The 25,034-nt window shown below is 36.6% G+C and overlaps 1 protein-coding gene across 1 annotated transcript in view; it reads right to left on the minus strand.

The window, feature by feature from the left end:
- Positions 1-25,034, minus strand: part of ADAMTS6 (ADAM metallopeptidase with thrombospondin type 1 motif 6) — a 326,707-nt gene that overhangs the window by 74,357 nt on the left and 227,316 nt on the right. Inside the window, exon 15 of the mRNA XM_025388157.1 lies at positions 13,607-13,709. Within this exon, the coding sequence (XP_025243942.1) occupies positions 13,607-13,709 (103 nt within the window). The remainder of the gene's footprint in view (positions 1-13,606; positions 13,710-25,034) is intronic.

Consider the following 25,034-nt stretch of genomic DNA (forward strand, 5'->3'; position numbering starts at 1 on the left):
TGTTATTTTTAGCCTTAGGTTAATGATTAATGATTAATTTTGCCATACTAAGCATAGAAATAACAAGTAATAAATAAAATAATTTCTTCCCAAACTGATAACAAAACTACTTATATTTATTTTTATATGATTCTCATGAACTAAATTACCCTAGATGTCCATGAATCTTAACAGAAATTTCTTCATTATTACCTAATACAGTTCTTATTTTTTTATCGTAATGCTTTGGAATTTAATATAGCATTTTATGCATTAGGCTTTTAAAAGAGAAACTGAGTCTTCTGTTTATTCCATTTTAACATTAATTATGTAAGGTAATATTTGATAGGCAGGACATATAAATACTACGGTTATAATCCTTAGCCCACTATATTATGTGATGAAAATGGGAATAAGTTTCTTGTTTACTGCTGAAGATGTGTTCAGCTTCTTCTGATATAATGAGCTTTCAGAAAAGGTACTAGAGTGACATCAGCAAGATGGTGGAAGAGGAGCTTTCTATTGTCATCTTCCTGCAGAAAGATCAATTCTGACAGCTACTTATAGACAAGTGTACTTTCATGGGACTCCAGCAGAAAAGTTCCAGCATGCCATTGGAGAAAAAAAAAAATCCCCAAACAGATAAATTGAAGAGGTTTAAGACCAGTTTCACTTCACCTGTATCACACCTCCCTCAAGGCAGCACAGCTCAGTGAAAAGAGAGACTCCCTGCCACCCTCCCCAGCCTGTGATTCTCCCACAGGGGAAAGTGAGAGTACAGAGAGTAAGCACCAAGCTCCCCTAGCTGTGTGGGACACTGCCTAAGAGTCCTACTGTTTCCTTGCCTCATCCAGAATACTGAGGTGATCAGCATGGCTAAGTGGTTGGAAGAGCCTGGGAGTAGAGGCGAGAGGCCATAGGCCCAAGTAACCACTCCACGGACTCTGTTGGGAAGCCAACTCATGAGCCATTTAAGATGTTTTGCCTATGGGCCACCTCACAACTAGCCAACAGTTGCGTCAAAAACTCTGCATGCCCCATCCTCCCCCAACTGCTATATGCCAGCTGCCCAAGCATGCTCCCATGGATGAAAGTGTAAGCATTTTATGCAGCCACCACAACTTTGTAGGATTGGGAGAAGTCACGACTTGAGCATTTAGGAAACCACCCTAGAAAAAACAAACAGGAGGCTCTCAGCACCTGGTTCAGCTACGTGGAATCCAGAGAGGGGTACATTCTTAAGAATTCCTCCCCAAGACAGAATAAGAGGTGTGGAGTAGGCACATCCATAGAGAAGGTCTGAGAGAGCCTCAGAATCTTTAACTGGGCTGTATGGTGAAGACATTTTTCTCTGGAAGCCAATCAGTAAAGACTGCATTCTCCAAATGCAAAGACAGCAACACAATACTTCAAGGAACCAGAATAAAAATCAAGAAAACATGATACCACTGAAGAAACATAGTAATATTCCAATAACCAACCCCAAAGACATGGAGATCAATGAATGGCATGAAAAACAATTCAAAATAATTATTTCAAGGAAGGGGAGGGAACTATAAGAGAACACAGACAACTTAATGAAATCAGAAAAACAATACATGAACAAAGTGAGAAGTTCAATAAAGAGACAGAAATCATTAATCAAAACAGATTCTGGAGGTGAAAAAAAAATGAATAAAATGAAAAAATGCAATAGAGAGCATCAACAGTAGACTTGATCTAGCAGAGGAAAGAATCTATGAACTTGAAGAGGGGTCATTTAAAAATCTGCAGTCAGAGGAAAAAGAATAAAAAGGATTTATGGGACATCACCAAGATAACTACATTTTCACATTATAGGAATCTTACATGGAAAAGAAAGTGGAATAGGCTTATTTAAAGAAATAATGGCTGAAAACTTCCCAAATCTAGAGAGCAATATGGACATTCAAATACATGAAGCTCAAAGATCTCTAATAAGGCTCAACCCAATGAAGACTTCACACACACATTATAATTAAACTGTCAAAAATCAAGGACAAAGAATTTTGAAGGCAAGAGAAAAAAGATTCATAACATACAAGGGAACTCCATAGGTCTATCAGCAGATTTCTCAGCAGAATCCCTGCAGGCCAGAAGAGGCTGATAGCTACACTAATTTGTGAATGGACTACAATATAAAAAGATAAGACTATAACATCAAAATATAAAATAGAAGAGTAAAAGTGTCAAATTTTTGTATATGATTGAAGGTAAGTTGTTAACAGCTTAAAACAGACTATTATAACTATAGATTTTTATATAAGCTTCATGGTAATCACAAACGAAAATACTTATAGCAGATATATATATATATATGAAATCAAAGCATACTACTACAGAAAATCATCAAATTACAAAGGAAGACAGCCAGAGAAAAATAAAGAAACAAAAAAGTCTATAAAACTGCCAGAAACAATTGACAAGATACAAGTAGTAATTATTGAAACATAATTACTATAAATGTAAATGGATTAAATTCTACAATGAAAAACAAAATGAATTTTTTTTTAAAAAACAAGACAACTCTATATTGCCTACAAGTGACTCACTTCAGATTAACAACACACATAGACTAAAAGTGAAGTGATGGGAAAATATATTCCATGGAAACAGAAACCAAAACAGAGCTGGGAGAGCTATACTTCTATCAGGCAAAATAGGCTATTAGTCAAAAACTGTAACAAGAGACAAAGTCACTATATAATGATAAAGGAGTCAATTCATGAATTCAGTACAATTTACCATTGTAAATATGCACCCAACATTGGAGTACCTAAATATATAATGCAATATTAAAATACAATGAGAGAAATAGACAACAATTCAATAGGAAGATACTTCAGTAGTCTACTTTCAACAATGGATAGATCATCCAGACAGGATCCCAATAAGAAAAAGATGCACTTGAATTATACTTTAGAGCAAATAGAATGAACAGACATACAAAAGATTCCATCCAGAAGCATCAAAATATACTATCTTTTCAAGCCCACACAGAAAATTTTCCAGGATACATATATGTTAGGCCACAAAACAAGTCTTAACAAATTTAAGATTGAAATCATATCAAGCATTTTTCTGACCACAATGGTATAAAACTAGAAATCAGTTACAAAAAGAAAATGGGAAAATTCACAAATATGTGGAAATTAAAGAACGTGCTCCTGAACAATCAATGGGCCAAAGAAGAAATAAAAAAGTAAATTTAAAAGTATCTTATGACAAGCAGCTAGGTGTGGTGGCTCACACCTGTAATCCCAGCACTTTGGGAGGCCAAGGTAGGTGGATCACTTGAGGTCAGGAGTTTGAGATCAGCCAGGTCAACACATTGAAACCTAGTCTCTACTAAAACTACAAAAAGTTAGCCAGTTATGGTGCTACACATCTGTAATCCCAGGTACTCGGGAGGCTGAGGCAGGAGAATCACGTGACCCTGGGAAGCAGAGGTTGCAGTCAGCCAAGATTGCACCACTGCCCTCCAGCCTGGATGACTAAATGAGATTCTGTCTCAAAAACAAACAAACAACAAAAAAACAAAACAAAAACAAACAAAAAACCTTATGACAAGTAAAAACAGAAACACAACATTCCAAAACTTATGAGATGCTGCGAAAGCACTACTAGGAGAAAAGCTTATAGCAATAAATGTCTAACATGAAAAAAGGAGAAAGATTTCAAACAAACAACTTAACTTTACATCTCAAGGAACTAGAAAAGGAAGAATAAACTAACCCCAAAGTTAGAAGAAGGAACAAAATAACAAAGCTCAGGGCAGAAATAAATAGAGAAAAGAAAATGAATTGAAAGGGTAAACAAAACTGAGTTGGTTTTTTTTGAAGATAAACAAAATTGACATATCTTTAGCTACACTAGGAGAGAAAGAGAAAAGCCTCAAATAAAAATCAGAAATGAAAGAGGAGACATTACAATGGACACCACAGAAATGCAAAGGACCATGAGACTACTATGGACACTTATATGTCAACAATTTAAACTAGAAGAAATGAATAAAGTTCTAGAGACATACAACAAAGACTGAATCATGAAGTCTGAATAGAAAATCTGAACAGAACAATAATAAGAAGAGAGGCTGAAACACTAAAAAAAAAAACAAAACAAAAAACCTCTCATCAAATAAAAGTGCAATATTATACTTCACCAGTGAATTATACCAAACATTCAAAGAAGAATTAAGACCAATTTTTCTTACACTCTTTCAAAAACATTGCAGAGAAGGAAATACTCCAAATGCATTTTATGAGGGCAGCATTACCCTGATAACAAGCCGGACAATGATACTAACAGAAAAGAAAATTACAGGCCAATATCCCTGATGAACATGGATGTAAAAGTTTTCGACAAAATACTAGCAAATTAAATTAAATAGCAAATTAAAAGGATCATTCAACATGATCAAGTAGGGTTTATCCTGAGGATGCAAGGATGATTCAACATACACAAATCAGGCACTGTAATACACCATGTTAACAAAATGAAGGAGAAAATCCAAATGATCGTTACAATAGATGCAAAAATAGCATCTGACAAAATTCAGTATTTTTTCATTATAAAAATTAAGGATAGAAAGAATATACCTCAACACAATAAATGTCCTATATGACAAGCCCACAGCTAATGGGCTTTCTCAGTGATGAAAGGCTGACATTTTTTCCTCTAAGATCAGGAATAAGGTAACGATGCCCATTCTCACTACTTCCATTCAATATAGTACTGAAGTCCTAGTCTGAGCAAGTAAGCAAGAAAAAGAAACAAAAGGCATGCAAGACGGAATGGAGAAGAAAAATTATCTCTGTTTGCTGACAACATATTCTTATACATAGAAAACCCTAAAGGCTCCACCAAAAGCTGTTAGAACTAATACCAAAATTCAGTAAATACAGACACTAAAATCAACAAACAAAAATCAGTCCATTTCTATAGGCCAACAATGAATTACATAAGACAGAAATTAAGAAAACAATCTTATTTATAATAGCATCAAAAATAGGTGTAACACTGATGAAAAAAATTGAAGAACACACAAATAATAGAAAGATGTCATGTGTTCACGGATTGGAAAGATCAATATTGTCAAAATGTCCATACTTCCCAAAGTGATCTATGGATTCAATGCAATCTCTATCAAAATTCCAATGATATTTTTCATAAAAATAGAAAAAAAAATCCTAAAATTCATATGAAACTAAAAAAGACTCCAGATAGCCACAGCAATCTTAAGCAAGAACAACAAAGCTAGAGGCATCACAATTCCTGATTTTGAACTATATTACTAACCTGTAGCAATCAGAACAGTATAGTATTTTATTAAAACAGGTAAGTAGAGCAATGGAACAAATATTAAGCCTGAAAATAAGCCCATGCATATATAGTCAACTAATCTTTGACAAACGTGCCAAGAAAATAGAGTGAGGAGAGGATAGTCTCTTCAATAAGTGCTGTTGGGGAAAATAGATGTTCACATGCAAAAAAGGAAAAAAAAAAAAAAAAGAAAGAAAGAAGAAGAAATTGGATGTTTATACCATACACAAAAATCAACTGAAATGGGATTAAAGAATTAAACATAAGACTACTAGAAGAAAACGTAAAGGCAAAGCTCCAGCACGATGGTCTTGGCAATGATTTCTTGGATATGACACCAAAAGCACGACAACAAATGCCAAAATAAACAAGCAGGGCTATGTCAAACTAAAAAGTTTCTGCACAGCAAAGGAAACGATCAATATAATGAAAAGGCAATCCACAGAATAGGAGAAAATACCCAAAACATATAAGGAACTCATACAACTCACTAGTTTAAAAAAAAAAACTAATTAAAAAATAGGCAAAGAATGTGAATAGACATTTTTTTTTTCCCCAAAGAAGAGATACAAATGGCCAACAGGTATATGAAAAGGTGTACAAAATCACTAATCATAAGGGAAATGCAAATAAAAACCACCATGAGATATTACCTCACACATGTTAGGATGGCTAGTACAAAAAAGTCACAAGATAATAAGTATAGGTAAGGATGTGGAGAAAAGAAAACTCTTATATACATTATTGGTGGGAATGTAAACTAGCAGTGCCATTATGGAAAACAGTATGCAGGCTTCTCCAAAAATTAAAAATAGAATAACCATATGATCCAGCAATCCCACTTCTGGGTATATATCCAAAGGAAATGAAATCACTATCTTGAAGAGATACCTACACTCCCATGTTCACTGAAGCATTATTCACATTAGTCAAGATATGGAAACAACCCAAGTGTCTGTCAACAGATGAATGGATAAGAAAATTGTTTTATACAGATATATAGAATGAAATATCATTCCATCTTAAATGAGAAAGAAATAAAGAAATGCTGGGGCACATCATGCTGACAGAAATAAGTCAGATACAAATACTGTATGATCTCACTTATATGTGGAATCTAAAAAAGTCAAACTCATAGAGAGAAGGGTGCTTATCAGGGATTAGGTGGAAATAGGGAGATGTTGCTCACAGGGTACAAGCTTTCAGTTATAAGAGGGATCAGTTCTAGAGATCTAATATAGTAGAGTTAAGAATAATGTATAGTATATTTTAAATTTGTTGAGAGTAGATCTTAGGTATTCTCATCATACACAGAAAAAAGGTAACTATGTGAGGTGATGGATACATTAATTAGCTTGATTATGGTAATCATTTCACAGTATATATGTATATCAAAACATTACATTATACACCTTAACTGTATACAATTTTTATTTGTCAATTATATGTCAGGGAAACTGGGGAAAAATGTAAGGCTGTTGTGATGGTTAATACTGAGTGTCAACTTGATTGGATTGAAGGATACAAAGTACAGATCCTGGGTGTGTCTGTGAGGGTATTGCCAGAGGAGATTAACATCTGAGTCAGTGGGCTGGGAAAGGCAGACCTACCCTTAATCTGGGTGGGCACAATCTACTCAGCTGCTAGCTAGGCTAGAATATAAGCAGGCAGAAAAATGTGAAAAGAGAGACTGGCCTAGCGTCCCAGACTACATCTTTCTCCCATGCTGGATGCTTCCTGCCCTCGGACATTTGACTCCAAGCTCTTCAATTTTGAAACTCAGACTGGCTCTCTTTGCTCCTCAGCCTATAGATGGCCTATTGTGGGACCCTGTGATTGTGTGAGCTAATACTTAATAAACTCCCCTTTACATATATTCCATCAGTTCTGTCCCTCTAGAGAACCCTGACTAAGGCCGGGCGCGGTGGCTCAAGCCTGTAATCCCAGCACTTTGGGAGGCCGAGACGGGCGGATCACGAGGTCAGGAGCTCGAGATCATCCTGGCTAACCCAATGAAACCTCATCTCTACTAAAAAAGACGAAAAAAAAAAACAAAAAAAAAACAAACTAGCCGGGCGAGGTGGCGGGCGCCTGTAGTCCCAGCTACTCAGGAGGCTCAGGCAGGAGAATGGCCTAAACCTGGGAGGCGGAGCTTGCAGTGAGCTGAGATCCGGCCACTGCACTCCAGCCTGGGCCACAGAACCAGGCTCCCTCTCAAAAAAAAAAAAAAAAAAAAGAGAACCCTGACTAATACAGTTGTTAATTCCAGAAAGGAATTAAAATGATTTTCTAAATGAAAGGTCATATTAACCAATTACCTTAAGCTAATGCTTAGTATGAATTTAGGATTAATTCAATATGCATGAAATTATGTAAATGGTAATTATTAAGTCTGTAAATTATTTCAGACACTTCTCCTATACTATGGCAAAACAATCTCAAAGGTATATGCACCTAATAAAAAAGATTCAAATACATGAAGCAAAATCTTCTTAAAAATGAAAGCAAAGCCATATAATAGTTGGAGATTTTAACACACCACTCTCAATAATTGATACAATAAGGGTAGACAAAAATCAGAAAGAATATAAAAGATTGAACAACATTCTCAACCAAGTTGATCTCATAGATATCTATAGAACACTATATAGCCAATAACAGAAGAAAACATTACTTTCCAAGTATACATAGAACATTCACCAAGAAAAGAGTATTCTCTAATCTTTTTTCTTTCTTTTTTCTAAGACAGGTTCTCACTCTGCAGTGGTGTGATCATAGGTCACTGCAGCCTCCACCTCTTGAGCTCAAGTGATTCTCCCACCTCAACCTCCTGAGTAGCTGAGACTACAAGCATGTACCACTGCACCCAACTAATTTTTTATTTTTTGTATGGACAAGGTCTCACTATGTTGCCCAGGATGGTCTCCAACTCCTGGGCTAAGGAAATCCTCTCACCTTGGCCTCCCAAAGTGCTGAGATTACAGGCATGATCCACCACACCTGGCCTATTCTCTAATCTTAATGAAATTAAATTATATATGAACAACAAAAAATTCTAGAAAATTTCAAATATTTGGAAATTAAAACAAAATGGTTCTAAGTAACCCAGAGGTCAAAGAACTCACAATGTAAATAAAATAGTTTGAACTAAAAGCTATAAAAATATAACATCAAATTTTGGAAATGTAAAAGAGCAAAAGAAACTGAAAATAAATAAGAAAATAATAACTATAAGAACAAAAATAAATAAGTTAGAAAAAAAGACAAATTACAGGAAAGAGTACCAAAGCAAAAATTTGGTTCTTTGAAAAGATAAATAAAATTGTTAAATCCCAAACAAGACTGACCAAGAAAAACAGTGAAAACACAAATTATCAATATCAGAAATGAAAGCATACATCACTACAGATTTTATAAATATTAATATTAAATGGCATAACAAGAGAATGTTATGATCAATTTTATATCAATAAACTGGACCACATGGGTATAACATACATTTCTTAAAGACACAAAATCAAAAACTGAAACAAGGCCAGGCATGGTGGCTCACACCTATAATCCCAGTACTTTGGCAGGCTGAGATTGAAGAATCCCTTGAGCTTAGGAGTTTGAGACCAGCCTAGACAATATAGCAAGATGTAGTCTCTACTAAAAATAAAAATTAAGTATTAACTAGTGTGGTGGCCAGCTACTCAGGAGGCTGAGGAAGAAGGATCTCTTGAGCTCGGGAGATCGAGCCTGCAGTGAGATACGATTGGGCCACTGCACTGCAGCCTGGGCGACAGAGGGAGACCTTGTTTCAAAAAAGAAAAAAAAAAAGCAAGCAAAAAAACCCCACGAGAAATTTTAAAAAAAAGCACACAACAAACCTAAATAGCCCTTTTCTCTTAAGGGAGTTAAATTTTTAATAATAGGTTTTCACAAAGAAAATATCAAGCCTGGCTGGTTTTACTAGTGAAATCTATTCTAAGGAATAAATAATACCAATCCTAAAATTCTTTTGAAAATAAATAAAGATTCTATTTCAGGAAACCAGAATGCATCTGATACCAAAACTTATCAAAGACGTCACAAGAAAAATATTTACAAATTACATGAAAAATATTTACAAATTTAAACACAGATACAAATATCCATAATAAAACATTATCAATTAAGTTAAATACAATAATAAATAAAAAATAATACATCATGATTACATGCGGTTTATCCTAGGAATATAAGCTTGGTTTGAGGCTGGGCCCATTGGCTCATGCCTGTAATCCCAGCACTTTGGGAGGCTGAGATGGGTGGATTGCTTGAGCCCAGGCATTGGAGACCAGCCTGGGCAACATGACAAAACCCCATCTGTACAAAAAATACAAAAATTATCCAGGCATGGTGGCACACACCTGCAGTCCCAGCTACTCAGGAGGCTGAGGTGGGAGGGTGCTTGAGCCCAGGAGGTTGAGGCTGCAGTGTGCTGTGATCACACCACTGCACTCCAGCCTTGGCAACAGAGCAAGACCCTGTCTCAAAAAAAAAAAAAAAAATCTTGGTTTGAGATTGTCAAATCTATCAGGTCACTCAGCATATTAATAGGATAAAGAATAAAAAATATAATCAGTACATGTAAAAATTATACTCTAGGCCCAATCCAGTGCATTAAGGCAAGAAAATGAAATAAAAGGCATAAAGATTCGAATAGATTGTCTCTATTTCAGGACAACATGACTGTTTATCAAAAAAAATCCTGAGCATCTGTAAAACAATTAGAATATGGGAATTTAGGCTGGGTGTGTAATTCCAGCACTTTGGGAGGTTGTGGCATGTGGATCACTTGAGCCCAGGAGTTGGAGACCAACCTGGGCAACATGGCAAAACCCTGTGTCTACAAAAAATACAACTAGCTAGACATGACAGTGTGCACCTGTAGTCTCAGCTACTCAGGGTGCTGAGGTGGAAGGATTGCTTGAGCCCAGGAGGTGGAGGTTTCAGTGAGCCAAAATTGAGCCACTGCTCTCCAGCCTGGACGACAGAACCAGACTCTGTCTCAAAAAAAAAAAAAAAAAGAAAGAAAGAAAAAAATATGGGTATTTAGAAAGGTCACAGAATACAAAGTTAATATACAAATATCAATGGAATTTTCAAAAGTTTAATTAACAATAATGTCAAAACCATAAATTACTCAGGAATCAATTTAGTAAAGTACATGCAGGACCTTACACTTAAAAGTACAAGACATAGCTGGGAGAAATTAAAGACATAAATAAATTGAGGGATATACCATGTTCAAAAATTGTAAAATTCAATATGGTTTAATATTCAGTTATCCCTCAATTGATCTATAGATTCAACATAACACCATTCATAAGTCCAGCAGGTTTCTCTGTGGAGATTAACAATTGAGGCAAAAATTTACATGAAAAAGTAAGTAAGTTAGCATATTGGAAGAACTCTTATAAAAAACATCAAATCTGTTCATGACTATACAGTTACAGTAATCAAGTCAGTATGGTACTGGCACAGGATTGACAGATCAACAAAACAAAACAGAAAATCCATAAATACACTACAGATACAAATCATACCAAAAATTATTTTGAGATAGATCATAGATGTAAATGTAAGGACTAAACAATAAGGCTTTTGGAAGAAAACATAAAAAAATATTTTCTTAAGTTGAGGTAGGCAAAGAGTTCTTAGGACACAGAACACAATGACCAGAAAGAAAAATTATTTAAAAATTGGAATTAAAAACAGAAAAATTAAAAGCTTATATGCATAAAACCACCATTTAAAAAGCAATGGGAAAGCCACAGAATGTGACAAAACATTTGTAAAACTTATAAATGACTACCACTTGAGAAGGTAAACAACTCAATTAAAAATAGGCAAAAGATTTGAATAGACAGTACAAAAGGAGATATATAATGGCCAATAAATATATCAAAACATGCTTAACATTATCATTAGAAAATGGAAACGGAAATTTCATTGAAATACCACTCTACTCCCTCCAGAAGAAGACTGAAAAGACCAAATATTGACAGAGATGTGCAGCAAATAGAACCCTCAGACATTGTCAGTGGGAGTTAAATATGCTACAATCACTTTGGAAAAACATCTGGCAGTTTCTTTAAAAACTAAACTAAATTCACATCTAATCTATTGCCCAGCAATTCTACTCCTAAGTATTTACCCAAGTAAAATGAAAACATATGCCCACAAAATGACAGTACACAAATGTTCATAGCAGTTTACTCATAATAGCTAAAAACTAGAAACAACCCAGGTGTCCATCACAGCAGAATGGAAAAACTGGTTATTATTATGGAATACTGCTCAGCAGTAAAAAAGAATAAACTCCTTTTTTTTTTTTTTTTAAAGAGAACTCCTAGACCCAAGTGATTCTCCTGCCTCAGCCTCGCAAGTAGCTGGGCTTACAGGTATCTGCCACTGCGCTTGGCTAGAGTGAGCCACTTCTATGTACAACAATGTAGATAGATCTCAGAAACATTAGGTTTAAAGAAGATTTACAACACGGTATTGTATACAATAGGTTCTGGAACAGGCAAAACTAAACTACGGTGAGAAAAAAAATCAGAATGATGCTTGTCTCTTAGGAGAAGTAGGGAGAGGCAACTATTGACTGCAAAGGACTATAAGGACTTTTACGGACCGAATGTTTGTGTCCCTCCAAAACCCATATGTTGAAATCCTAATCCCCAATTTGAAGATGAGGCCTTTGGAAGGTAACTAGGTCATGACAGTGGAGCCCTCCGAATGGGAGTAGTAGCCTTATAAGAAGGATCCCAGACAGCTCTTTTCCCCACTTTTTCTGCCATGTGAGGATACAATGAGAAAACAACAGTTCACAACCCAGAAGAGGGCCCTCACCAGACTCTAACCTTGCTGACACCTCGATCTCAGATTTCCAGCCTCCAGTACTGAGAAATAATTTTATATTTTAAGATCTCCAGTGTATGGTAACTTGTAATCACAGTCCAAATTGACTAAGGCAAAGACTAGAAGAATTTTGGAGGTAAAGTCAATGTTCCATATTGCAATAGGATTTTTAAAGTGTGTGCATTGGTCAAAAACCAGAGAAAGCATAGTTAAAATTTTGCATGTCACTGTGTATAATCTTGCCTTAAGAGAAAAAAGTAAACAAATAACTGAACTGTCAATAATGTTACCATGCTGAAGTACTTAGAGGAAAGTACATTAATGACTGCTATTTAAATTGAAATACATCAAAAAATAAGATGGATTAATAAATGGATAGAAGAATAGACATGTATGAAGAAAGTATAGTAAAATGTTAATGGTAGAATCTTGGTGGTAAATACAAAGTTGTCACTGTAAAATTCTTTTAATATAAGATACTGGAAAAGCAAGCAAACAGTAAACTTATCTTAAGAGTATATTTCCTTTTTTTTAAATTTTGAGATGGAGTCTCACTCTGTCGCCTAGGTTGGAGTGCAGTGGCGTGATCTTGGCTCTCTGCAACCTCCGCCTCCTGGGTTCAAGTGATTCTCCTGCCTTAGCTTCCCAAATAGCTGGGTCTACAGGTGCACGCCACCACATCTAGCTACTTTTTGTATTTTTAGTAGAGATGGTGTTTTGCCATGTTGCCCAGGCTAGTCTTGAACTCCTGACCTCAGGTGATCCACCTGCCTCGGCCTCCCAAAGTGCTGGGATTACAGGCATGAGCCATTATGCCTGGCCTCCAAGAGAAATTTTCAATCAAATGTAATTTATATTTTGGGAGTGTAAAATACATCTGCTTATTGAACAATCAGTGCTTGATACATGCCCAAATTAAAGAGCAAAAATGTTTCCTAACTCTGAAAAAGAATAACAATAATCTTGGCCTTTGACTAAGCAAGGACACAGTTTCCTGATTTATATTCTTATAACTTGTTTTAGGGTGATAATTGCAAACATTTAAAGATTATAATGTAACTTACATATACCCCAAGGAAGCTTCAAGCAGAACTCAAAAAATACTACATGGTTTTGATATCCAGATATCCTTTCTAGGAATTTTATACCTGTTAAACATAATTAGGTTTTAAAAAATGATTTCTGATCATTTGTACTAATATATAAACCTTATTACAGGGCAAATAAGCCATGAGACCTTTATAGTACTATAAGCATTTCCCTGCTTTTATTGGCAGACACTAATTTTAACTAGTATGTACATGAATGTATGCGTGTTTTTGTTTTTATGTATTTGTATATTCTTTGATATTTGCAAAGTGCTCAAGCATGAATGCTCTGTCAGGTTATACATTACCTCCAGTATAGGGTTTCCAGTTATAATACTTTCCTCGGAAAGGCATATTGTCAAAGTCTGCACACTGTTTCTCTCGAAAATCTCGGGAACCCAAAGGGCATGGCTAAAATAAAATAAAATAATAAATGGTACCATTGTTGGAAAATACCAAAAGCAAGGGACAATGTCCCTAAAATGAACTCCATCAAATTAACTCACTACCTTATTCTGTGGCTATAACTCTGGCATTTGCTTTTCTGTATTACAATCAGTATTCAGAGTGAAATGTGTGAGCTGTAATCTTAGCTATAGAAGATCTAACTTAGGTAATTTAAACAAAGTGGTATGCTGTTTCCCTATAAATTTACGGTTGGATACATGTCATAATCCTCTTTGTAGTCCATCAGGTGTCTCCTTATAAAGACACAGAAAACCTAGATGAAGAAATTAAAACACAAAATCCTTTGGGGTAACAGTATTTGAGGTCCAGTTGCCATAGCTACTCCCTGATCTTTATTTTAAAAAATCAAGAAGCAGGCTTGTAACATGACATTCAGCCCTATTAATTGTGGTTTGGACTCCTACTACTATAGCAATTTACTGTTTAGCCTTGACAAAAACCATATTTTAAATGAGGAATAAAGTAGGCAAAATACTAGACCTCAACTATAAACATCTTGAAATTCAAGGGATTTGGACTTATTAAGATTTACATTTAATTTATTAACATCCCAGAAAATAAAATACAAAATGGCCCAAAACATGGACATTTGTATGAGGTATGGAGAGGGATGTTAAGAGGGTGAAAAAAGGATTATCTGTTTTAAAAGCTGGAAATGTTCCTTCTATTCAGAAACGCTTCTGAAGTTTTTTAAAGAGAAAAATCTTGCCAATCCAGCTAGCTCTAGATTCTATATACCACAGGGTCATCCTAAACTCAACCTTTAAGTTCACAAAGAATTATAAAGCTCATCGTGTTTGAGTGATATGACTTAATTTGACTTATCTTTCAAAGTTCAACAGCTGTAGTACTTAAAAACTAAAAAATACTGATTTTGAAAGACTGAGAAAACATTCTCCTTAAATACGGAAGAAAAGAATATGTCACTAGAGAAAATTCTGAATTGGGAATAAATGACAAGTGTGTTACAGTCACACTCAGAGATTGTTTTGAGGACTTTTTACTATCCTCCCTTAGATCTCTGTGTTTGCTTTATATAGTTTTCTGAGGACAGTACATTGCAAATGGTCACTCTGAAGCATATGCAGTAATAACAGACCACAATGTGCAAATATTTGCATGGTCATCATTGCTTCCTATATACTACAGTTCAATTTTCACCACATCAAGTCCAAAGCCTCCGATTCTGAAAATAGTGGCAGCAGGTCCACACTCTGTTATGAGCCCTGCATTTTAAAGTGTTTTCAGCACATTAAAATATGACATTCCAATGCCAAATCTACTGATTAATATTGTCAAATTACCTTCTTGCTTGCCTTTAAAAAAAAAAAAGGAAAAATATTTACCATAGGCTAAAAGGTGTATCAGGCTGGAAGGATATGGTTTCAGGGTCTTTTGTTTCCTGGTCAGCTAATCTTTGCATCTTCAGAGTGCTCACCGTTAAAGGAATCCTTTACTTTTCAAGCGATTTTTAGTGAATCCCACACAAGGACTTAAGTTGTTAGTGGGTTTTGTCATGCAGCAAGACTACTTTTAAAAGCAAATAACGATTTCAAAAACAAACAGTTTGAACTCTAGCTATAAGTTTTCATTCAGCACTTAAGTATTTGTAAAGCACCAATCACCTAAAGTTCATCCAAGCATGACTTTCAACTTTGTTGGAGAAACAAGACACAAATGGAAAAACGACCATGAAAAAAGAACCATCTTGAGCAATACATATAGTATATGACAGCATGTTACAGACTGTCTATATGTGCTGGATACAAGTGAAATATAAATGTGTCCTATGATTAGCTAGGGATATATCAGTTAAGAAAAAAATCTTGAGCATGTACCGAAGTATGACAGAAATTGTTCTAGTTAAGAAAGAAAAAGGACTTGTCAGGGAGCGGGAGACTATTAAGAATGAAGCCAAGAAAAGCCATGGGAATAGGAAGGAAAAGGTCACATATTGGGAATGGTTGGAAAAAGGCCAACCTAGATGAAAGAGATGAACTATATAGAAGCATAAGAGGAAATGATGTTTCACATGTATAAGCACTGGTACATTAAAAAGACCTTGAATTAAGAAACTACGACATCATGACGGCCGTTCGCTTAAAGGCAAACAAAACAAAAATGCAATATTTTAGTATCTTCTAACAATTCTCCTAAATAGAAGAAAAGTAAAATGTCCAATATGAGGATATTACTATTTAATGAAGCACTTGATAATGTTTCATGACATTTTTGATCTACTTTTTTCCTGTGATAACCACTCTCAGGGTGAGCATAATAAAAACATTAACAATAACAATAGCGAGCTAGTATTTACTAAGAACTTATTATGTGGCACACTGTTCCGGGATCTTTAGATATATTATCTATATACTCCTTCTCAACACTCTTTTGAGGTAGTTATAATTAATAATCCCATTTTACAACGAAGTAAACTGGGGTACAGAAAGGTTGCTCAGTAATAGTTTCAGCGTATAAGGATACTTTCACCATAAGTGTGGGAGTCTCCTCTGGACACTCTCCAAATGCTACAATAATAGCATTACAGGTTGTAGTTTCCTTAAAATGTACAAAAACCTAATAGGAACAATTTGGGTTCTAGACTTGGCCCTGTCATTAACCAGATGCAAGTTTCTTATCTTTCCATATTACTTTTTTTTTCTCATTTGTAAAATAAGAGGGATAGAAGCAAGAGTTTTGGAGTAAGGCAGACCTGGATTATTTCTAACTTGGTCATTTATTTAATTCATGGCCTTGAGCAATTTACTTGTTTAAGCCTCATCTACAAACTGGGGGTAATACTAGTATTTACCTCCTAGGCAACATATTCATGCAAACTGTTTAGCTCTGTACCTGGCCTAAGGTAGCACTTAATAATCATTAGCAGCTATGCAGGGGTCCTTACACTCATTCCTTACCCTTCTGCTCTGCTCTGTATTTTAGGGGAACAAACCCTGAAAGCTCCATTTCCCAGGCTTTTTTGTCAGCTGACTTATGGTTGGGTTCAGGTAATGGGAGGCACTAGTTGGAGAAGCTAGAGTATTTTTCTCCTTTCCTCTGTGCCTTGGGCAGCATCTCAGCAGAAGGAGAATCTTTTTTGTAGCTCCACCTTCAGGTAACAGTTCCATCCTCCCTACCCTTCTATCCTATGATTCCAGCTTCTGCTGTGTGATTCTAACCTCTGGGCTCTGACAAACCTACCTCCTACGTATCTTCCTGGAAGAAACTAGTCAGACTCTCATCATCCATGTAATCAATTTCCTGCATTAAACTCCCTCTATTTTAATATTCAGACTAGTCTATTATGTTATAGTTAAATCTTAATTGATACAACAGTTATCATCATCATCATCATCATCATGATGAACGACTTGGAAACTGAATAAGATAAGTTTCCACACAATATTTTTGCACTTTAGGGCAGAAGTTGTCAAACTTTTACTGTAAAGGTCCACACAGCGAATATTTTAGGCTTTGCAGGCCATGTGTCTCTGTTGCAACTACTCAACTGTGCATTATAGTGTGAGAGAAGCCATAGACAATATGTAAACAAATGGCCATGGCTGTGTTCCAATAAAAATACTTTAAAAAGAGTTAACCAATACAATTTGGCCTGAGAGGTACAATTTGTCAACTCCTGGTGTAGGGTGTTAACATAACATAGATATATCTGTTTGGCAGCATTTCACGGAAGAACTCAACCCAACTATTAATTTCTCAGTCAATATAGAATCATACCTTGTAAGAACTCATGTTAGAAGTGATATAATCTAATTTGCATAAGATGCTTGGATTTCCTCTATAATTATCCCCAAAGTGGTCATACAATCTATATAAACATCTACAGAAAAAAAGATCAAACACTTTTCAAACAGCTGCAATTATTAGCAGGTTCTTCCTTACTTTCAGTCAAAACCTGCCTTCCTATAACCCAATTATCTTTCTCCTTTCTTCGGGATCCACACTGAACAAATCTTACCCTAAAGTGAAAGGTATCTGGACCTTGATGGCTTTCCTAGGGGCACATCATAACTTATTGTTAGTCCTCTTAAAACAAGGCAGCAAGACTGGGCCTTAAGTATCTTTCTTTACATTTTAGCAAGTATTTATAAAATGCTTAATATGTGGCAGATACAATCTAGGCTGCAGGGTTACAGAAAAACAAAACCCAAACAGATTAGAGTTCTGGTTTCATAGAGTTTACTCTAGTTGGAGATGAGAAAGAAGAAAAATAAAGCAAGATAAGGAGATTGACAGTGAGGTGGGAGGGAAGTTGTTTTAAATACTATGATCAGAGAAATCCTCTCTGATAAGGTGGCGTTCAAGCGGAGAGTGAAAAGAAACTGAAGGAATGATTTATGTACATATCCGTGAAAAGAATCTTCCAGAACACAGTAAATCCAAAGGCCCTGAGGCAGGAGTGTATTCAGGGTGTTCACAGAATAGTATAGAGAATGGAAAGGTTTCAGGGAATTGAAGTAGACTTGGGGACTTGATTCCATGCCATTGTTTCTAGAATACATCAGCCAGCATTCTGCTTTCCTGATTTCATTCCATCAGGGAATGCTCTGAATTTGCGTTGATTAAAAATAGGCTCAGTTGCAATTACATATGCTGGTTTGAAAAAATGAGAGCGAGCCGGGCGCGGTGGCTCAAGCCTGTAATCCCAGCACTTTGGGAGGCTGAGACGGGCGGATCACAAGGTCAGGAGATCGAGACCATCCTGGCTAACACGGTGAAACCCCGTCTCTACTAAAAAATACAAAAAACTAGCCGGGCGAGGTGGCGGGCGCCTGTGGTCCCAGCTACTCCGGAGGCTGAGGCAGGAGAATGGCGTGAACCCGGGAGGCGGAGCTTGCAGTGAGCTGAGATCCGGCCACTGCACTCCAGCCTGGGCGACAGAGCCAGACTCAGTCTCAAAAAAAAAAAAAACAAAAAAAAGAAAAAATGAGAGCGAAAGAGGATTTCCTTAAGGAAAAATTACGTAAAATACATTTTTGTTTTGTTTAGGAATAGTAGAGAGTTTAAAGAATAATGGTATTGAAATTACTTAAGGATAATAAATGCTGACACTATGCAGAAACCATAACAGAAAGCAGTAATTAAAAAAGCATAAGCAACAGATAATTAAAGTAAAAGCCTGACAGATTTTCAGCCTTCTAGTGCTAACACTCATCAAGCATCTTCTCCTTTAAAAAACAAACTAGTAGGGCCCTACATAAATCTGGATAGCAAAGCCGCAGGTCTCAGCATCTTTAGATCTTAGTATTTTCAAAGAAATAAATTAATATTAGCATCTTTATCACTATTCTCTTCTCCAGAGATCTGTATAAGTTAACAACAGTCTTCCAACTATTTTGTTTAGAAGTTTCTCCTTCTGAGTAAACTTAATACTTTGTATTGGTAGATAATTCTTAAAAAAAGAATAATTCATTGAGGCCTAAAAGTTGCTACAGAAAGAAATCTAGCTTCTGCTTACAAACTTTTCAGTGGCATTTCTATTACTGGGGTTCTAATCCTGGTTTTGTCCCAAAGAATAGGGTGACACTGGCAAGTCCCCAATCCTTTTTGAGCCTCCTTTTTTTCATTTGCAAAATATACTCCCAAAACTCTTACCTTCAAGAGAAATACACATCAAAATATCTTGCAAATGAGGAAAATTCTAAAAACGATGTATAATTTCTTACTGGTAACATGAAAAAAGAGCCAAGAATGAAAATGCCTTTGTCCCTTTCCCTTTCCTTTCCTCTCCTCTTCTAAAGGAAGATATGCAGGTTGGAAAGATACAATGACTCCTATGGCCTCAGGGAAAATTGCAAACTAAGCAAAACTGACCTTCTGTTCTTCTGCTTCCTTTCTCTACTCCTTTCCCGCCTTCTGCTTCTTCCTTTTTGCTTTCATATCAAATTCACTCTTACATCATCCCTATTACACTACATCAACCTTCAACACTTCCAAAATTTCATTTTCTTTTTCCTCTACAGGAAAACAACATATTCTTAGCAGATTGCACCCTGTTTATTGAGGGAGTTTAAAATCCAACCCCTGCCCTACTTAGCAAGTCATGTACTTGACAAGGGCCTGTGAAGGGATACATTTTTATGTGTTCACCCAGATGGGCATCTTTTTGGAAATTACACAAAGGTACCATACACGCTAACAAAAGCCTTGCTTCTATACCCTCTTTTAAATGTTGCAAACAAATTTCCTGATTCCTTAGTTATCATATACCACTGATAAAGTAATTCATTCTAGGGCATTCAAATAAAGTTGAATTTAGTGGTCAATGCCTGTAGTGAAGCATCTCAACCTCAGTTTTTATTCAACTTTCTTCTCTTTTTTCTCCCAAATAGTTTCTGATTTTTTTTCACTATACATTTACTTTTAAAGCAAAAGAAAACAAAAGGCAGATAACTCACATTGTCCAGACAAACTTGAATCCAGTGTCATGCTTGATACCATAATCTTTTATGCAGGTTTTAAAAATTAAAGTTACTTGTGTATGCCTTCAATAGTCTGAATTTAATTAAAACGCCATCTACCTATGGCAAAACTCTTTCCCTGAGCTTATAAACACATTAAATAACAGGTCAGGCATAATGGCTCATTCCTGTAATCCCAGCACTTTGAGAAGCCGAGGCAGGGTGGATCACTCAAGTTCGGGAGTTTGAGAACAGACTGGGCAACATGGCAAAACTCATCTCTACAAAAAATACAAAAATTAGTCGGGTGTAGTGGTGCATGCCTGTAGTCCCAGCTACTTGGGAGGCTGAGGTGGGAGGATTGCTTGAGCCTGGGTAGCAGAGCTTGCAGTGAGTCCAGATCATACTGTTGCACTCCAGCCTGGGCAACAGAGCCTGACCCTGTCTCCAAAAAAAGGTTAAGAAACAAACTTTTACTTTGTAATTTTTAAAAGTATTTTAAAGCACAAAATAAACAAACAAGCTCTATTTTGTGCTTAAAACTTAGTCCTTATTTCTCAAAACATAATACACACTATAAAATTCATATTAACTTAAGATTACCAAGATATTGTTCCTGTTATTTTTTGCCGTGTGTGTGTTGTGTGTGTGTGTGGTGTGTGTGTGTGTGTGTGTGTGTGTGTGTGTATGTTACAGGTAGTTAGATAGGCATGAACAGGGCAGGAAAGGGCTCTCCCCGACCCACTAGGAATGTCAGGTGACAGTTTGGCAATTATCATATTGCCTCTCTAAAAGTGATAAATTGGCAGCTGGCGCCAGGGAGAGGCCATTTCCTGATGGTCCACACCTGTTGCACTAAAGTGTTAATTGAATGCAAGTGCCAGGGAGAAGCAACTTCCTGGGCATGCACATTAAGAGACAAAATGGTGGAGTATGACCTTCCAGGGTCACTCCACCAGAAAAGGGAAGAAAAGCTTCAGATGGGCATGCGTACAACTTCCTAAACACACTGGGAATGCTCACCTCCCAAGGGCAGGAGGGTACCACATATGTGGGCAGCCCACCCTAAGGGAAGAATCATGAGAAAGGGGCCAGGCTATTAAGTTCTAGGATGAAAGTTAAACACTGCACTTGACTTCGGTGCCCACTTGAGTCTCTTCCAAGCATCCTTTCTTTTCCCTTCTTTCCTGTTCTAAAACCTTTTAAATAAACTTCTGCTCCAGCTCTGAAACTTGCCTCGGTGTCTTTTTCTGCCTTACGGCCCTCAGTTGTATTCTTTCTTCTGAACAGGCAAGAACTGAGGTTGCTGCAGACCTGTAGTGATTTGCCACTGGTAACTCGGCTACCTTCTACCAGTAAAATATATAAAGTATGTTTATAAGAATAAAATGGTTGACACATACTTGTTTTCTAATTATAGTTTAAGACATGATTATAACACTGTTTGTCAATGGATCAACTCTGTACCCTGTCTTCACTTACCCTGCAACTCTCCCTGAGGGCAAGATGTGTAGTTTCAGAATGTTCTCAGCTATCTGGTTCTCAGCTATCTAGTGAGGTTAGACTGGAAGACAATGTCTAAGGTGACCCAGTTCTTTCAGAGAAGCTTACCTTGCCACACCCACCTCCCAAGGGCTTCATCTCTTTTAAGAGCACTAGATTAGAAATTCCACGCTTTACTGGATCTCTTTCACAGCACTAGCCAGTTGCTAAGCTTTAGTTTCCTCTTCTTTAAAAATACTGGTCTTTCCAAAGACTAAAGATTTGAAGATTTGATGAGGTACTGAATACCAATTAGGTACTAGAAATAGCACTAGATGTTTTATGTATGTTACTTCTTTTAATTGTCAAACAACTCTGCAAGTTTCATAGAGCCTATTTATATAGGAGTCAACTGAAATTTAGAGAGGTTAGGTGATTTGCCAAGGTCAAATAGCAACATGTGTGACATTCACACTCAAGTCAATCAATTTAACTTCCAACTGCATGCTTTTATTTTCACCGCAATCCTACTTCCAAATATATAATTTTCCTGTCTGCCACAACCAAAGCAAAAACACTATTTAATGATCTTAAGCAATGCACTGAAAAGGAAAAAAATTGCTGAATAATATACTCCTCTAGCAGAGCTGACTGAGAACACACCCAAGTACTACATAACCTATACTTAAATCTTAGAACAGACCACAGATGACCTGGAAAACCCTTTTCCTCCATACATTTTTTTCAGCTTTTACACATAAAGAAGGGAAATCAAATGTTTAAGATGCAAGAATAACGTGCCTTTCCATCCCAGCCAAAGCGGAGCTTATATGCTTCACAAGAAGTTCTATCATAATCATATTATCAAGTAAACACCAAATCACAAATAATATGGAGTAAGAAAAATACAAAGATAATTTTGGTTTTGGAAAACAACTAAGCACCAGAAAACTCTTTTCAGAAATTTGGGAAAATCCTTTTCATAGTAGCTAATATTTCTTCTTTAGGCTTTGATATAAAATTTGGTTTATAACCTTTATATAGTCATATTTTTGCTCTTTACAAAAATTAAGTTTTCTAGTATTCACAACACTAACCTTTAAATTCTGCTACTTAAAATAGTTATAATATGTACATCAATTTTTATCCTCTTAGAACATTCTGCATGATAGTTTCAAGTCATTTGAATGAAAAATTGTTCAGAAATACAGAAATGCCTGATTAGTAGTCAGTGTTCTTTATGCCAGTAAAAACAAGATTCCATATACATAATAATCAAAAGTCTACTTTTGAGCAGCTCCTAAGCAAACATTTTTCAGAAGATTGAGCACAGATCTTGGGTCTTCACTTTTCATAATGGCTCTGCCAGAAAATCATGTTAGTTTCTACCTTTGCATATTTATAAAATCTGTCAGGACCTAATCAACCATTTATCTCTATGTGCAAAAACGAGAACTGTGTCCTCAACCAATGAACTCTCAAGCATTATGACTTCTATAAAATTCTGCCCTCCAAACCCAGGTTCCACAAGGCCATGTCTATTAGATTAGCTCATGATGCCAAAAACTCTATTGTAGTTCCTGGCTTAACAGAAAGATCAAATTTTATCCATTTCTCCTATATGTCTTTAATAAATGTTCCTGGTTTCTCAGCAGCTTCAAGATGAAAAGTATATTAATTTGTTCCTGCTGCAGCTATTGTCTTTACCTGTTATTCCAGCCTGGAGATCATTATTTGTATATCAAAGAAAGGGTCCTTGTGTAGCTGCTTTTGAAGACTTTCTAGGGCGACAAACGGTGATACAGGAAACAAACTGCCCATCCAACACATCCTGATGCAACTAATCAGCCTCAGAGTCTAGTAACTGAATACCTTTGGCATCTAGGCTGGTTATGTCGTTGTTGAGAGTGGGCAGGCCAATTTTACAGCTTGACATCCTTTTCTGTTCTATTCTTAAATTCTTAGAATGAAAGTTTTGTCTTCATAAGTTGCTTCTTCTATCTCTGTGGATCTTTTCTTTGAAATCAGGTTAAGAGGGATAGGAGTTAATAGGAACACTGTTCCCTTTCCACCAAAGAGCTCTCTTCTCTTCTTACCATTTCTATACCTTTTAAATGTTTGGGGTAGAAATTAAATCAGCATTAGAAAGAAACTGCAGAGGCCGGGCGCGGTGGATCACGCCTGTAATCCCAGCACTTTGGGAGGCCGAGGCGGGTGGATCACGAGGTCAGGAGATCGAGACCATCCTGGCTAACACGGTGAAACCCCGTCTCTACTAAAAACACAAAAAATTAGCCGGGCGTGGTGGCGGGCGCCTGTAGTCCCAGCTGCTCGGGAGACTAAGGCAGGAGAATGGCGTGAACCCGGGAGGCGGAGCTTGTAGTGAGCCGAGATCGCGCCACTGCACTCCAGCCTGGGCGACAGAGCGAGACTCCGTCAAAAAAAAAAAAAAAAAAAAGAAAGAAAGAAAAAAAAGAAACTGCAGATATACTGTTTTTGAGCTTGCTACTTTTTTAGACTACTTGCCCTACGTTGACTCTAGGTTCTAATTTCTCCTCTAACCTAAGCAAAGAGAGTCCTATGAGCCTTGTATGTTTCAATCTGATTCACCAGTGTAGGGCTCCACACAGGAGGAATATCAAAGCTTCAAAATAATAAAGTATTCCTTTTTGGTTGTGGATGTATGTCCTTTTGTCATGACCACAAGACATTATGAATCTTAGAACTGATCATGTTTGTCTCTTTACTTGGGTTACTAGGAAGCTCGGAGCAAAATTTGTGACCCATCTTTTTGTTTTTTGAGATGGAGTTTCGTTGTCGCCCAGGCTGGAGTGCAGTGGCGCGATCTCGGGTCACTGCAACCTCCGCCTCTTGGGTTCACGCCATTCTCCTGCCTCAGTCTCCCGAGTAGCTGGGATTACAGGCGCCCACCACCACGCCCGGCTAATTTTTAGTATTTTTAGTAGAGACGGGGTCTCACCATCTTGGCCAGGCTAGACTTGAACTCCTGACCTCGTGATCCACCCGCCTTGGCCTCCCAAATGCTGGGATTACAAGCATGAGCCATTGTGCCTGGCCAATTTTATACGTATTTTAAATTATACATATTTATATTATTTTCCTTTTCCTCTGATCTTCTAATGTATTATATTTTTTTTTTAGTTTTGATTTTAATGCAGTGCTATAAGCTAACAACTCTAATCAGAGAGTTACAACTAATAACAATTATTATTATTATATGTAAAACCATGAGAACCATGCAGTAAACCATAGTACCAACTACTCAACCACAGAAATGAGAGGATCAAGACTATTATATTACATGGGCTATGTAGAATGGGTTGCAAGGTCCTAAAAGGAATTC

This window comes from Theropithecus gelada, chromosome 6 (assembly GCF_003255815.1).
Source record: "Theropithecus gelada isolate Dixy chromosome 6, Tgel_1.0, whole genome shotgun sequence".
NCBI lineage: Eukaryota > Metazoa > Chordata > Mammalia > Primates > Cercopithecidae > Theropithecus > Theropithecus gelada.